Source organism: Eptesicus fuscus, chromosome 5, assembly GCF_027574615.1.
Source record: "Eptesicus fuscus isolate TK198812 chromosome 5, DD_ASM_mEF_20220401, whole genome shotgun sequence".
Lineage (NCBI taxonomy): Eukaryota > Metazoa > Chordata > Mammalia > Chiroptera > Vespertilionidae > Eptesicus > Eptesicus fuscus.
Window position 1 is genome coordinate 56,032,341 of NC_072477.1, and position 17,558 is coordinate 56,049,898.

Genomic DNA, 17,558 nt, shown 5'->3' on the forward strand with positions numbered 1-17,558 from the left:
CGAGCCTCCCGTCTCCGGGGGGAGTGTGATGTGAGTCGCCGCGAGCGGCTGCGAAGTGCCAAGAGGAGGGATCGGGACCGCAGAGAGCGAGTTGGGCAGCTGAGGTCGGCCGGGGGAGCCAGGAAAACAACTCTCCGGTGGGGAGAGGGGCTGGCGGGCGGCGGGGCGGCGGGGAGTGCGGCCGCGCGGGACGGCTGCGCAGAGCGGGGCGAGCGCCCAGCCGTGAACCTGCCCGGGCGACCTCGGGCTCCGCGGCGCAGCGCCCGGGGTGGGAGGGCGGGACCCCGGCCGGTCCCGCAGAGAGCGTTTGGGACGGGGGCGGGGCGCGAGGAGGTGGTGGCTTAGCTCTCCGGCCCTCATTGTGTAAACTTGGCCGGGGCGGGCGCAGGAAGGCTAGCCGGAGGGTAAGGACACAGGTGAGGCGGCCCGAGCCCTCGGGAGGCGCCAGGGGGGGTTGAAGAGTTTCCTGCCCCAGGCACCAGGTGGGAGGATTCCTCCACCAGCCCCGGGGAAGGTGCCACTGATCCCAACGGCGTGTTTTGTTTTGTTTTTGTTTTGTTTTGTTTTACAAAGGGGTTATTTAGCTTGTGTTGCTTGAGTCTTTTTTTTTTTTTTTCCCCTCGCCTGTACCTCCAGGTTATAAATAGATCTTCCTTTTGGTTCGGAGACACTGTGTCAAGGAAGGACACTTTGGCCTGGAGAGCTCCGGGCAGGGAAGAGGGGTGCTGGGTCCGGAGGAGTTGGGGAAGGCGGTGCAGAAAGAGTTTTGATTTTTTTCGAACCTGCCGATGGTGCTGTCACCGCAGTTAGTGCCAGGAAGAGGCCTAACTGTTAACGGTAGTTTTCTTGCAAGGTCTGAGTGTTAGAGCAGGACCTGATTAATTTCATTTTGGTCTCTTTTAGCATTTTGCTAACAGCGGTAGCCACCGAATCTGCGGCGAGCCTGTTGAAAGGACCCACACGTGTATTTCACAGCACCCTGGGTGGAAATTGGATGTGAAAATGAAGCCAGACCGAGGTAAATGACTTATTTAAGTAGGCTCTCTCTCCCCCCCTCCCATGCCCCATTTTAGAAGCGTTAACCTAATTCTATGGGAGGACCAACATTTTGTGTATTACAGATGCTTGCTTATTTCTGTTACAGATTCCAGCTGGTAAGGTAGAGAAGGGGGCATGAAGAGACAGTTAGGATCTAGATGGGAGGATGCAGTCCTCAAAACTGAAGTAATTTCAAGAGAAGTTCTGTTGTAACTCAGACTGAGATTGTCAAGAACAGCACTTGTAACTGTTGCCACAATACTTGGTATCATTTTGGAGTTACATTACTCATTTTAGGTAAAGTCAGTCTAATTTCAGTTTTAAAGAGGTTTACAAACTTTTTCAACTTAAGAATTTGAACTTGATATGTTGAGGAAAATGTAGTTTAAGACTGTTTGAGTTGACAAATACTGTTTTATTATTTGTGTCACTTTCATTAGCTGATTTTTGTGCCTTAGGCAAACTCTAAAACTTGGCAAAGTACTCTAGGGCCTTATTCAAATATATCAATATATGGACAGCTTAGGGCTATTGAAATCCCTAATGGTAAGTAAATGTGTCATTTCCTTTCCACGCCTGTATTTTCAGGACTTATGAGAATAATGTATACACTTTTTTAAGGAGTTCAGAGGAATTGAAAACTCATTTATCAGTTTTCTTTTGATGAATGGCATGGACCAAGATTTTAATATAGTAGTAGTTAGGAGTGAAGGCTTTTCAGTCTGATGGGGATTTGATTCCAAGGGAGATTGTAAGAAGATGATTATTATATTTGGTAGATAGTTGGGCTAGATGACAAAGTTCCTTCCAAACCTGAGAATTAAGGTGTGGAAATGTTAATTTATCCTCATATGAACTAGATGCTCATTTAAAAAAAAGATATGTATTAAACTGGTTATTTTTCCATATTTTTTTTCCAAAGTGGACTAGAGAGAGAAATTTTCTTTTCTCGTCATCGGAACTAGTGTCTTTTAAAATGCACTAGAAGTGGAGAAAGCCCTACTTAACTTAGTAGCTTAAATTAGTTTAAAGTGCTAGGCTGTTTCTTAAAATCAGCCTAAGTATATTAGTAAGTATATTGCTACTAAGCAGGTTGCTTGTGTAGAAGCCAGGTTTATTTAGACTTTTAGGTTACTTCAGTGACTTTGGAAAAATGGCACCAATGTCACTAATTGCATCTCAGAATAAACAAGCAAGTAAAATCAAAGTTGCTATTTGCTTTGGGGTTTTTCATTGTTGTTAAAAGTTGCTTTTAAGGTTGTAAAAAGTTCAAAAACATTGGCACACAATCTCTGTTTTTGCCAAAACTAGTACTAGACATTATAAAATGTTAGTTATATACTAATATAGATTATTAGGGAAAATAAATAAATTTATTCATCAAGACTCCTGAAGAAGTGATTTTTTCCTCTCTAAAATTGTATCTTTCTTAAGCATTATGGTGTAAAATGATGGGATTGCAAGTCTGGTACTGTAATTCTATTTCACAATAATTACTTGAGTCTTTAGGCCCATGGCTCATTTCTTTTGACTAGAACCCAGAGTCAGTAATATCTTTTACTTTGCGAAGTAGTATAGAAATACTGAAATAAACTTTTCACAAAACAAACTTACGTCAGTTTGTGCAATGTGGCTTGTATTTACTGTTCTATTTCTATTTTTAAAAATTGCTGTCACAACCCATTGAATTGATTTCTTGACCTGCATTTGGAAAGGCACAGTTATGGGCAACACTTATCTAGCTGACAGTGATACTTCATTGTTTTGTACTTTGTGACTAAGAAACTGTTTCTATATGAGCGAATTATCTGGATAATTGAAACTTGACTCTTTAAGTGCCAAAAATATTTTCGATTGTAGTCATGATATGTGGACAGATCTTTAAAATAGTAATGCTTCCTTGTCCTTTTTAAAAAAATCTATAGAATCAATGTAGTTTAATCTTTTAATAGTAAAGGGGCATTGTTATGAATTTCAACTTTGAATTCTGTCATAACCTAGAAATGCCCTAGAGATTTAAATTTATAAGATTTTTTTTTTGCCTCTAGCTTAAACCACTTCTACAGATTTTTGTGTTTTAGATTTGATTTTTAAATTCCCACGCTGTCAACAGTTTTCATTGCTAATATGCATATGCTTATTCTTGCCTCCACTTAATTTCATGGCTTTAGATCTCTGGGCTAGAGAGCGAGATAACCACCACACTTAACGTTGAGTTCTCAATAAAATGAGAGTAAATAGGAGAACCCTTGGGTATTCTTCAGAATCTGAGTCAAGTGTATGAATTCTAGTGTAGAAACATTGAGACATTTGCTTAGTGAGACACAGCTGTGCTTCAGAGAGTTTCTAAATATGCCTACAAGATTGGGTGTGATAGTTGGCTAGTTGAAAAAGTTATTTTAAGTGAGGAACTACAAAAAATAACACCCTTATTTATTCACCTATCTTTTGATGTAGGATCAGGCCCTTTTAGGGAGTAAAATGGGGCCCATTTTTCAGAGATAATCTTTTTTGTTGTAGAAAGCACACCATATGAACATCTGTTTTCGATTTTTTTAAAGTTTTTTTAGTTGATTTTAGTTTTGATTTTTAAAAAATATATATATATATTTTATTGATTTCAGCGAGGAAGGGAGAAGGAGAAAGAGAGAGAAACATCAATGATGGGAATCATTGATCGGCTGCCTCCTGCATGCCCCCTACTGGGGATCAAGCCTGCAAGCCGCTATGTGCCTGACCTGGAATCGAACCATGACTTCCTAGTTCATAGGTTGACACCTAAACACTGAGCCATGCCAGCCGGGCTAATTTTGATTTTTAACATGGAATAAGACTTTGCAGAGCAATCTGAGGGTAGAATCTTTTAAATTTTAAAAAGTTTTAATTATTTTTAATGTTTCACAATGTTATAGGTATCTTACAGGAATTTGTTTTGGGGGAGAAGGGAGTATATGCTCACCAAAATGATATTCATCCAGATATGCTCCAAAGCATTCAACATAGTTTTCACTGAAGTAACTTTTTTTTACACTCATTTCATTGGTCTATATAATATTTAAATAAATTAGTTAATTTTGATTGGCATAAACAGATTTGGGAACAAATACCAGATACTAAACATACAACTCTACTAAGTAGAAGTAAAAGCATGCAGGCAACTAGGAAATACAATAAGTCCTCACTTAATGTCATGGATATGTTCTTGGAAATGGCAACTTAAAGTAAAACAATGTGAAGAAAAATAGCCCAGCCTGTGGGGCTAGGTGGTTGGGTGTCAACTTATGAACCAGGAGATCACAGTTCGATTCCCGGTCAAGGCACATACCTGGGCTTGATCCCCAGTGGGGGGGCGTGTAGGAGGCAGCCAATCAATGATTCTCTCTCATCATTGATGTTTCTCCCTCTCCCTCTCTCTTCTCTGAAATCAATAAAAATATATATTTTTTAAAAATAAATATATTTTCAAAAACACTAATATTACCATAGGCTAATTGATATAAACAAAAGTTAAGTTCCGGTGGCATATTTCTAGTCACAGAAACATCACCAGACTTTTAAATAAAGACCCGAAACACTTCTACTATTAAACATTGAAATAAATGTGAGTTATACACACATTTAAGAAGATTAATAAAAACAAGATAAAAAAATTAAAACAACAAGGAAGATAATTGTTTTCCAACCCACTTATTCCATCTCAGGGTCACAGGTGGCTGGATCCTTTCCCAGCAGCCAGGGCAGGCGGTGGGAACCACCCTGGACAGGATGCCCTTCCATTGCAGGATGCATCACGCACATCCATACTCAGTCTGGGACAATTTAGACACCCCATTCACCTCACATGCACATCTTTGGGAAGTGGGAGGAAACCCACACAGACATGGGAGGACGTGTTAATTCCACACAGACAGTGCCCACCCCTTAATTCCCCTCCCCCATCTAAAAATCGATTATTTTTTCCTCAACATTATAATGAAACAACGTTAACGGTGATATCTCAGGACCTGTTGTACCCTATTAGCTATTAGTGTCTTTTAGTTTGCTTTTATGGAGGGGGAAAGCATTGGTCAATCTTGCTAGTAGGTTAAGTTAAAGTCAAGAGAGCTTCTACCACACTTTCTGATAATCAAGATGTTACTGTTTAATGCAGTGGTTACATTTCATTACAGTCGATAGTATTTACCATTGTCTCAGGTAAATAAACAAATTTTTTTATAGCGTTTACATAGCATTACTTGAGCAATGCTGCTAACGATGACTCTTCCATGTCATTAGCACAGGCTTTGGAATTATTTGTATTTGTATCCTTGTTACATTACCTGCTAGCTATGTGATCTTCATCAAATTACTTAATCCCTGAGAGTTTCAGATTCTTTGTCTGTAAAATGGGGAGAATACCACCTTCTCATAGTTGTTGCAGTGAAATATGACAGTGTTTGGTACATAGATATAAATTAAATGATAACCTCGATCATGTTAAACAAGACATTACAAATGCTTCTATGTTGGTCAGTTATAAAATATGTTCAACCGAGGTAAGGAAATAATCAAATGTGCAATAACCTAACACTATTTCGTTTTGTTTTAAAATTCATAGTGTTCAACTTGCTAAGGCTCACGCAGACTTAATCGGCTGTTAATGTATAGTTATCTGAGAAAATATAAAAACTACAAAAGGATGCTTGTCATAGGTGTGATTTATTCCTTATATTGTGATTTGTCATTACAATTATAGTTTAATCGCTCTATGTAAGAGGTGATCTGGGTGGACTAAGCTTCCTAGGAATAGCGTTTGCAAGGATGTTAACTGCCAAGTAAAGCTGGGCAGCTGGGACGGTTAAGTGACATTACTCCACCTTGTCCGCGTGTGCCAGTGTTGGACCTGGTCCTAGACATGTATGGAATATGTCCAGTGTTTCAAGAGAAGTCCAACGTGAGATCTTCGTGTAGACGTAATTAAAGCATTAGGTTATGTTATGCTATAAATGTATGGTATTTCTAATTATATTTATTTTTAAATGAGTGGTGTTTTCCCCTAAACAAACTTATTTCAAAACTAGAGGCCCGGTGCATGAATTCATGCACAGGTAGGGTACAGCTGGCCCAGGGGAAGGGACACGGGAGGTTGGCCGGCCCGCTCTGCCCCCTGGTTGAACTCCCAGTCGAGGGGACAATTTGCATATTAGCCTTTTATTATATAGGATAATGGACTATAACCTTACCTTTTCATTTCTAATGTTTTCAAAGTTTCAGAGTCTTAAGTTTATGGTATTGTATAATAATCTGAGTAGGACCAGCATCTTTTTAATTTAAAATATAAATACCAATTTGCTCTGCTTTATGTTTTGATTAGAAACAGTTTTCATTAGCCATTTCTAAGAGTGTTATCTGAGCTTATGAACTGTTAGGAAAGATGAAGGCCTATAAAATCTAGTAAATCACTGATAAATAATTTAAACATACTGTGTTTCAATTCATACTTGAACACATTGTAGGCCATCTATGATTCTTAAGTTGAAGCTCTTGGAGCAAAACCTGTTCCACAAGCAAAATACCAAACAATTTTACTTTTTTGAGGTTAAAACTGAAAGGAGCGCTGTCTTAGTGTATAAAAGAAACTCCCTCTCCCATTCCACTATCTGAGGTTTTAGTGAAAAGACTGCCATCTATGAGGAAGCCAAATCTGCTCCCCAGCCTCTAGAACTGTAAGAAATAAACTTCTGTTGTTTATAAACCACCTAATGTTTTTTTATTTTTTTAATTTATTTTTATTGAATTTATTGTGGTGACATTGGTTAATAAAATTATATAAGTTTCAAGTGTACGATTCTAGAATACATCATCTGTATATTGTATTGTGTGTTCACCACCCAAAGTCAAGTCTCCTTCCATCACCATCTATCCCCTTTTACCCTTTTCTACCCTTCTCCCCCCTTTCCCTCTAGTGATCACCATAGTATTGTCTGTATTTATGCAGGTTTTTTGTTTGTTTTTTAAATTGATTTTAGAGAGAGGAAGGGGGGGAGAGGGAGAGAGAGAGAGAGAGACAGACAGACAGACAGACAGACAGACATCAATGTGAAAGAGAAACATCAATCTGTTGCCTACTGCATGCTCTCCGACTGGTATTGACCCTGGGTATGTGCTCTGACCAGAATCAAACCTGCCACCTTTTGGTGTACCAACCAAATAGGCCAGGGCCTATTTTTTTTTTTTATTCTTAATCCCTTTACCTTTTTCAGCCAGCCTCGCAACTCCCCTTCCTCTCTGACAGCTATCAGTCTATTCTCTATCTATGAGTCTGTTTCTACTTTGTTCTTCAGTTTACTTTGTTCAGTAGAGTCCATATTTGAGTGAAATCATATGGTACTTGTCTTTCTCTGACTGGCTCATTTCACTTAGCATAATTCTCTTCAGGTCCATCCATGCTGTCGCAAAAGGGTAAGATTTCCTTCTTTTTTATGGCTGAGTAGTATCCCACTGTGTAAATGTACCACAGCTTTTTTATTCACTCATCCATTGATAGACACTTGGATTGCTTCCAGATCTTGGCTATTGTAAATAATGCTGCAGTGAACATAGGGGTGCATATATCCTTTCAAATTAGTGTTTTGGGTTTCTTTGGATATATTCCCAGAAGTGGAATCACTGGGTCATAAGGCAGTTTCATTTTTAATTTTTTGAAGATATATTTTCTGTCCACAGTGGCTGTACCAATCTGCATTCCCACCAACAATGCATGAGGGTTCATTTTCTCAGCATTCTTACCAACATTTGTTTGTTGATTTATTGATGATAGCCATTTTGACAGCCATTCTGGTTTTAAATTGCATCTCTGATGATTAGTGACATTGATCATCTTTTCATGTCTGTTGGCCATCTGTATGTCCTCTTTGGTGAAGTGTCTATTCAGCCACCTAGTTTATGATATTTTGTTATAGCAGCCCAAATGGACTTTCTGATTATATTACTAAGTTACCTTTAGCCTTGATAGTGCAGTGGCTTATGAACTTACCTATCATTTAATGCAACCCTCTTAACCTGAAACAGTCCCTTCCTGGGCAACTGAACTAGGAGGAAAGAAGTGGTAAGGATTAGAAAACAACAGCAAGGGAATTAGCTGCATTGCTTACTTGCTAAGAATAGTTCATTGTTAGCCAGTGTAAACCAACCAATAGAGATGATAGATGTTGATAAAAAAAAAAAAAAGAAGTGTTGACTAGATTAAATAGAGTAGCCTTTTGCTAACTTTCCAGGTGGAGATGGTGGTGGTTATATTGATAATAACAGCTAAAACTTGTCCATAATATGTGCCAGGCTCTGTTCCAATTAGTTTGCATATATAACTCATTTAATCCTCACAGTTCCTCAAGGAAGTAGATAGATGTTATTGTCATCTCGATAAATGAAACCGAGTCATAGAAAGTTTAGTAACTTAACCTTTGTTAAATAGCTAATAAGAGGCTTGGCCCAGATTTGATGTAAGCTCTAGTACATGCTCTTAACCCTCTGATTGGGAGCAGCAAATTTTGTTAAAATATTATAAAATACTAGAGGCCCGGTGCACGAAATTCGTGCACGGAGGGGGGTTGTCCCTCAGCCCAGCCTGTACCCTCTCCAATATGGGACCCCTCAAGGGGCAGTCGGACATCCCTCTCACAATCCAGGACTGCTGGTTCCCAACTGCTTGCCTGCCTGCCTTCCTGATTGCCCCTAACCACTTCTGCCTGCCAGCCTGATCACCCCCTAACCATTCCGCTGCCAGCCTGGTTGATGCTTAACTGCTCCCCTGCCAGCCTGTTTGCCCCCAACTTCCCTCCTCTGCCAGCCTGGTCACCCCTGACTGCCCTCTCCTGCAGGGTTGATCACCTCCAACTGCCCTCCCTTGCAGGCTTGGTCCCTCTCAACTGCCCTCCCTTGCAGGCCAGGTGCCTCCCAAATGCCCTCTCCTGCTGGCCATCTTGTGGTGGCCATCTTGTGTCCACATGGGGGCGGGATCTTTGACCACATGGGGGCAGCTATATTGTGTGTTGCAGTGATGATCAATCTGTATATTACTCTTTTAGTAGATAGGATAGAGGCCTGGTACAGGGGTGGGGGCCAGCTGGTTTGCCCTGAAGGGCGTCCCGGATCAGGTGGAGGTTCCCTTGGGGTGTGGGGCGGCCTGAGCGAGGGGCCTGTGGTGGTTTGCAGGCCGGCCACGTCCCCTGGCAACCCAAGCAGAGGCCCTGGTATCTGGAATTTATTTTCCTTCTACAATTGAAACTTTGTAGCGTGGAGCAGAGCCAAGCCTGGGGCTCCCTCCGAGGGCCGCAGCCATTTGTGTTGGGGTTATAATTGAAACTTTGTTGGCTTAAGCGGGTGGGCCTGGCCAGGGTGTGTGGAAAGCTTTGCTTCCTCTGTTGCCGGCGGCAACCCTGGCCTGCTCTCTCAAGCTCCATTCTGCCGCCATTTGTTTGAATTTGTTTACCTTGTATAATTGAAACTTTGTAGCTTGAGTGGAGGCTTAGGCCTGGCCAGGGCAGGGGGAAAGCTTGGCTTCCTCTGTTACCTAGGAAACCTTGCTCTCTGTGGCTGTAGCCATCTTGGTTTGGGTTAATTTGCATGCTCGCTCTGATTGGGTGGTGGGCGTGGCTTGTGGGCATGGCTTGTGGTGTGTCAGAGGTATGGTCAATTTGCATATTTGTCTATTATTAGATAGGATTGGGACCAAATTGGTTTAAAAATAGGCTTGAGGAAAACTCAAAACTGATTTGGTAAATAGTACGGTCTTGTAAAGCTCCTTATTTTCTCTGTTTTACTGCTTCTTCCTCTTTACAGTGGGAGAAGTAAGAGTACTTTTTCTCTGAGTTATTTTGAGATTAAATAAATTAACATATGTAATGTGCTTAGAATAGTGGCTGGCACCTGGTAAACGTTCAAAGGTGCTATTGTTATTGGACATGTTCTAAATTAAGAAGTCAATCATTTAGGAAAGCAGGTTTAGGACAAAAGAAAGGTGTTAATTGAGCTATGGGTGTTTTGCATATGACTGTAATTTCAAATCAAAACCTGACTACTATTGATCTGTCATCCATTTACATTGATGGGTCTTGACATATCAATAGCTGTAAAATAATTGTTGGTTTGATACAACTTCTGAGATTCAGATACTAAAAGGATTGACATAGAGGTTCCTTGTGTTGTGTTTTTGCCTGCCATTTGAGGCTAAGGATGTTAAAAACTGAATATTAAACTTAGAATAACTTAATACCGATATTTCATGTAATAAAAAAATAAAAATTGTAGTGCCTAAAAATAGTATTTTTCTCGGTAGGTAAATGAAAGTCAGTTTGTCAGTGGTTAATTCTGTCTTTGCTTAAATGGGTGAAAACTCAGAATAATTTCTTTTTAAAAATATATATATATTTATTGATCTTTTTCACAGCTGTATTTCCATCACCTAGCAGGTAGCCTTATGCATATGGATGCGTTGTGGGTGCTTAGGAGTTGCTTGATATATATTTGTTCATGTTGCTTCAGAGCTTCAGGTGAGATAATGTGTCAGAGAACTCTGAGGTTATGAAGTGCTGTATATATGTTGACTAGCTTACCTATGGGCAGGAATGTTTACATAGATGAGCAGAGGGCAGATGCTTCCAAGTCCTGCCACCTACATCTTAGAAATATCCATTCACACAGTGCCTGATTCTTACTATTTTTAAAGGTTTTCTTTGTTGTCCTCATTATACCAACTAGAAATTCATTTAGATTAATAAATGTATATTTTAGTTACACATGTGTGAGGACTATTGAAATGAAGGTTATACTTTGGTATAAAATTAGCTCAAAGGAGTCCTTCTTAGTAGCATGCTATAATGCAGGAAGAGTTTAGGCTTTACAGTCAGACTTAGAAATTCTAACTTCAGCACTTACCAGCTAGATGACCTTGAGGAAATTATATAGCCTGTCTGAACTTCAGTTCTTTTATTTTTCCCCATTGATCTTTAGAGAGAGAGAGAGTGGAAGGAAGGGGGGCGGGGGGAGAGAGAGAGAGAGAAAGAGAGAGACAGACAGACAGACAGACATTGATGTGGGAGACACATTGATGTGAGAGACCCATAGACTGCTTGCCTCCTGCACATGCCCCTACCAGGGCTGGGAATTGAACCCGCAACCTGGACCGACACTTTAACCACTGAACAACCAACCAGAGCTTCAGTTCTTTGTGTTCTAACACCATCAACCATAAGGATTGTGGGAGAGACTGAGAACCCATGGTTTATCACCTAGAATATAATGTGGCACGGGGTAGGGATTGGTAAACGTTTTACTTCCAAGGATACACAACTTGGGTTAGCTGCACTGAGAAAATGAGACTTTCTTTTTGTTTGTTTGTTCCTTTTCTTCTCCTCCTCCTCCTCCTCCTCCTCCTCCTCCTCCTCCTCCTCCCCCTCCGACTCCTCCTCCTCCTCCTACTTCTTCTCCTCCTCCTCCTCCTCCTACTCCTCCTTCTTCTTCTTCTTCTTCTTCTTCTTCTTCTTCTTCTTCTTCTTCTTCTTCTCCTTCTTTATTTTTACTAACTGAACAACATGCAGTTTATTTAGCCTTTATAAGGAAATGAAGATCTAACGAAATGGGTAAAACAGACTGTTTTTATACTAGGTTTGAGGAAGGTTGGCAAGTTGTGGGGAAATGTGATAGGTATAAGCTAAGGGTAGTAAACTGGGGAAAACTTAGACCTCTTTATTCAGTTTCCTCTGGGTAGAAGGAGGTTACCTCTCATGTGAGGGTCTTATGACCTGCTTCAGGGGGGGTGGAGGTTGTCACAGAGTCATTCTTTTTAAAAATATATATTTTATTGATTTTTTTACAGAGAGGAAGGGAGAGGGAGAGAGAGAAACATAGATGAGAGAGAAACATCAATCAGCTGCCTCCTGCACACCCCCTACTGGGGTTGTGCCTGCAACCAAGGTACGTGCTCTTGACGGAATTGAACCTGGGACCCTTGAGTCCGCAGGCCGACGCTCTATCCACTGAGCCAAACCGGTTAGGGCTCACAGAGTCATTCTTGTACCTGCCAGAGAAAATGAGTGCTTCAATGCTCTGTTGGGAAGGCTGGTCAAAACGGCCATAAGAGATCAACAGACCTGTATTGTGTCCCTCTGAAACATATTCTGCAATATACATCCAGAGGAACAGAAAACCAGCATTTGCCCTAGCTGGCTTGGCTCAATGGATAGAGGTTGGCCTGCGGACTGAAAGGTCCCCGGTTCGATTACGGTCAAGGGCACATGCCTGGGTTGCGGGCTGAATCCCCATAGGGGGCGTGCAGAAGGCAGCCGATCCATGATTCTCATCATGGATGTTTCTATCTCTCTCTCTCCCTTTCCCTTCCTCTTCCTCTCTGAAATCAATTATATACACACACACACATACATACATACACACACACACACACACACACACACACACACACACATATATATAAAACCCAGCATTAGACCTCTGGAATGTGCATGCAACGGGGGAGGGAAAGTAGGTAATTGGAGCACACCAACTATTTCTGGGCAGTAACGTGCTGCAATGAGCACTGAGAGCAGCACTAGGGCAGAGAGATTGGGGCGGGGTGGACTCCAGAAGGAGGTTGATGGAAAATATTAGAGCGGTGAGATAGTGCCCAAAATTGCTTTTTTCTTTATTTCAGAACATTAGCTAGGATTGATTCAGGGCTTGGAGCATGGCCCTTCAGCTTCTGTGACTCAGGATTTAGACTTGTTCTGTGATGCTGCAAGTAATGGCCGTTACAGGTTCAGAAAGTTTGGTAGACTAGTCTAGGAGTCTAATCATAATTCACATTATTTATAAATAATAATATTAATTCTAAGTATGACCATTATTTACTTAAAAATTTACCCTTTTGGGAGCACAACCAATTTGTAGTTGGGGATAACATTTTAAATTAATATGAAATTTCATTTTTTTTTTTTATTTTCCCACTTATCAGACTTATATATTGTTGAATGGAATTAAAATCTGGTATCAATATCTGAAATCAGGTCATCTAAAACTTTTATCTTGAAATTTTTTTTACATTTTTAACCAAATCACCAATTTTCTTTTGTGAAGAGATATGGTTTTTCACATGATAATGGGTCATTTCTACTTAAATTTATAATAGAAAGAGAATGTGTAACTTTAGGACTTACTATTGGCAAATTGCCTTTTGGCTTTTGAGGTTTGGTTTTAAAAGTAACTTTAGGTTAAAGCTCCATATCATATTTGGTATACTTGATGAAAGGATACTGATACACAAGAATTTCTAATTCATTTAACAAAAGAATTAGCCATAAGGATTTTTTTTTAAACTTCCCTACTTGATTTTATCCATAATTAATTTACATCTAATTTTTTTTTAATTGCAAACCCACAGAAAAGTTGGAATCCCACAAGTAACATCCAAATACCTTTACATAGATTGTTAACATTTTACCGCTTTTGTTTTATCTTTTCCTTGATAAGTAGGTAGATGGGTAGATTAGCTGGACAGCCACAAGGATTTCTTACGTTTTTTATTTCTTATTTTATAATTTGAGAGTATGTTGCGGACATCATGACACCTCAGTCCCCCCTGTACACGGCGCTTGCTGGCATCAGCACATGAAGCTGATTTTGTAAATTTCTTCCCAACTCTGACATCAACTTGGTTGCTTGAAGTCTGCTATGTGGTATACCATGGAAATTGACATGGTTACAAAACCAGGGTTTTTTTTCCTCTGGAGCCAGTTGTAAAACGTTTATCATTATACCACTGCACGTATCTCCTAACAATAAGAACTTCCTCCTTTATACCTGCAACTCAGTTATCACAGTCAAGAGATCTAACACTGATGCAATACTAGTACCCGATACGCAGTTTACACTCACGTTGCCCTAGTCATCCCAGTGTCATCTTTAGTCACATTGCCTTTTAAGGAAGTAAGCTGCTTCCTATTACAGAAATGGAGTTAGACTCATGTTGGGCAACATTTAGAAAGGTTTTAGGGTACGCTGTAAGAGCTAAAGGTAGAGTGAGTAAAAGTACTTTAGTAAAAAAAAAAAAAACAATTAGGCCGTGTAAATTTGATAATTAAGAGTTTAGCAGTTTTCCCCTTATTCTGTTTAACTTTTTAAAAGATTACTTGGACAAAGTGGATTTAAGAAAAAAAGTATTGATGAAATTTCAATATTCTTTTGAATTGGGAGAATTGTATTTTTAATCCTAATACATCAGGCTAGGACCTCAGTCCTTAGTATTCTAAGGTTCCGTGCACTTGCATTTTGGGCACATTGATCTCGCTGTTCTTCAGTCACCACAAACACATGGACGAGGTGGGCCTTTGCATTTGCTGTCCTCTTTTTTTTTTTTAATTTATTGATTTTTTACAGAGAGGAAGAGAGAGGGATAGAGAGCTAGAAACATCGATGATAGAGAAACATCGATCAGCTGCCTCTTGCACACCCCCTACTGGGGATGTGCCCGCAACCAAGGTACATGCCCTTGACCGGAATCGAACCTGGGACCTTTCAGTCCGCAGGCCGACGCTCTATCCACTGAGCCAAACCGGTTTCGGCTGCTGTCCTCTTTTGAAATACAAGTCTCATGACTGCGTCCTTTGTTTCATTAGACTCTCTGCCGGGTTGTCACCTCTGCAAAGAAGCCTTCCCTGATCATCCTATCAAAAAAGGGGGTAGCTCTTCTCTCTTTGCTATGCATGCCTCTTCTTCAGACTCCTTCTCACTACTTAACCTGATGTTCTGTATTTATTTATTTGCTTTTTCCCCCTCCCCCAATAAGAAAGTAAGCTTCACGAGGACAAGAACTTAGTGACATTTGTTCACTGGTGTTTCCCATGTGTGGACTGGTGCCTAGTAGTCAGTAGCTGCTCAATAAATATTGTTAAATGAATGCTTGCATGCATTCTAGCATCTTTGCGGTACAGCATCAAGTTATTTTGACTGGAAATGTATACATTCTTTTTCTGTTCTTTGTTGGCTTTGTAACATAAGGAATTGATTCTCTAGTCTCAGTCTTTGTTTCTAGATGGGTATATTTATGCCCACTTTTCAAGGTTACTTGGGGATCAAATGAGATGACTACACAAACATAATGCAACACAGCACTGGCTGGTGTTGCTCAGTGGTTGGAGCGTTGGCCTATGCACCAAAGGGTTCCCAGGTTCAATTCCTGGTCAAGGGCACATACCTGAGTTGCACGTTCAACCCCAGCCCAGTTGGGGCATGTGCGGGAGGCAACCAATCATTGTCTCTCTCACTTGCATCAATGTTTCTCTCTCTCTCTCTTCCCCCTCTCCCCTTTCCACCCTCTTAAAAAATCATTGGGAAAAATATCCTCGGGTGAGGATTAACACTACAACAAAACATAATGCAAGGCATTTGATAACGGAATAAATGGTTAGAGTAATGTCTACTATCAATTTTATAGGAAATTATAATTACAGTGGAGCGATTAATTTCCAGGCAGGGGCTGCCTTTTGGCAGAGACAGCAGCTGGATTGAGTTTAAAAGGCAGGTATGATTTGGATAGATGAAAATTTATAGAGATTGAGAGGGAAAGGTCTGGAAGAGAGGACATTCTGAACAATTAAGATGTTCAAGGGATGGCATGTAAACTAATGTGAACTGGAGGGGTTGTTTCTCTATTTTCCCTTTGCTACCATTCTTTGTCATATATGAGAGATTAGTGTTCCCTTTTATGAAAATCTTGGGAATATTAACATAGCATACAATACCATAGCTGTTGTTTTATGATACTCTTTTGTTAGAGTCGTAAGTTGCACTATTTATTATAAAGTATCCATGTGTTACAATAAATACAGGGGAGGGAAACAGGATGAAGTTGGAGATTCCTTTCCACATTCCAGATAATTGCTAGCAAAAACGTAATAAACTCTGGGATTAGCGGCCCTTGTACCTTCTAAGTTCACATGTGTTATGTGAGCAAGGAGATCCCCACAATACTGGTAAACTTTCCTAGCTGTATTAAGGAGAGAATGAACTCATATCTTCTCTCTCACCCAACCAGATAAATGCTTTCACACCAAAGCTTCAAGAAAAAATAATTTTTGGCTATAGGAGAGGTTTGTTCAGCGTATTGTAGTAGAAAGAGCACAAAGCAGGAAGTCTTACAGTCCATCATTTATAACTCCTTTCTTAAAGATTGTTTCCCTGGGAACGTGTATTCTTCTTCTTAAGTTGGTTTGCTCGCTGTTCAGAAGTTAGGATAAGGAACATGCCTGTGTCTTTAAGGAAATGTATTCAAATCTTTGTAATTATTGTGTTGATTGAATACTGGTCCTGGTCCTATAACAACCCTAGCCTGTGCTTTTTCTTGTAGCTTATCTTGCAGAGTTCAGGTATCTGCCAGGGGACTCTGAATGGCTAACAATGAGAAAAAAAAATCCTAGGTTACATGGTGGTACAGATTACATTCCATTCTGAAGAGCTCAAGACATGAAAATGCTTTTAGTATTCTGAAATTGCTCTCAAAATCATGCTATTGCCAGAAATCAGAGTAGGAAAGTTCCTCAGAGGTTGTCTCTTTCATTTTTATAGTTGAGAAAACATAAAGCCCAGAGAAAAGAAGGAATCTGTCCAACCACAGAAATAAAACTCCAATTTCCTGTAGGCCGGTTGAGTATTTTCTGTACTACTCTACCTCTAGCAAGAGCACAGAGCACATCACCTGGAGGTTCTGGCAGCAAAAACGACATAATGGTCATCCAGCCTTCCTCAAGGAACTTGAAAGAAACAAAGGCTGTGGTTATATTTTAACATTGTTCTCCAGTTAATGTCTAGTACGTGCTGGAAATAAAATGATGAGTGAGGACTAACACGGCCTCTGGCCTCTGGAACTTGTAGCCAAATACAGTCTTTCCTGACTTTTTTTTCCAGAGTCAACGGACAAATCAGGACTGGAAGTTTCCATGTGCTGTTTGGAAGAGGCACAGGTGGGGAGTTGGGGAAGTAACCAAGAGGAAAAGAGTATCAGAGGGCCTGCGCAGACTTGTAGAACTCCTACATTCCACTCGTCTTTTCTATTTGTGGTGGTCTCAGACATCTTTGGTTTGAGTGTGTGTGTGTGTGTGTGTGTGTGTGTGTTGTGTGTGTGTGTGTTCTGTTCTGTTTTGAGAATGAGGAATGGAAATTTATTCTCAGTCAGTGCAGGTTTCAAATGAGGTGCTCCCTTCCTGAGGCTTTCTCGATTTTCCCCTCTAGGCAATGCAGCTGAAACCTTCCTGGTCTAAAAGGTTAGAAACTACTTGAGACGTTCAAATCATAAGTACTTTCCACTGACCTGCTGGGTGAAATGATTGTATAAACCGAAATTGTGTTGAAAATGGAGAGCTTGATGGATTGACTGTAGCATTTGTATGAGGAAAAAGAAAACTCTTGTCTCCCTCTACACAAAAAGGTATACTCAATAGGTGCATTCCTTTGGAATCTACACATCTGTGACTCCGGTAGTGTAGTTAAGAAAG

At 40.3% G+C, this 17,558-nt stretch overlaps 1 protein-coding gene across 1 annotated transcript in view; it reads left to right on the forward strand.

The window, feature by feature from the left end:
- The first annotated feature begins 391 nt into the window (after positions 1–391).
- The window catches only part of ATOSA (atos homolog A), a 78,103-nt gene continuing 60,936 nt past the window's right edge, over positions 392–17,558 (forward strand). The window contains exons 1-2 of the mRNA XM_028147769.2: positions 392–404; positions 904–1,018. Of these exons, the coding sequence (XP_028003570.2) occupies positions 1,003–1,018 (16 nt within the window). The 5' untranslated portion in view covers positions 392–404; positions 904–1,002. The remainder of the gene's footprint in view (positions 405–903; positions 1,019–17,558) is intronic.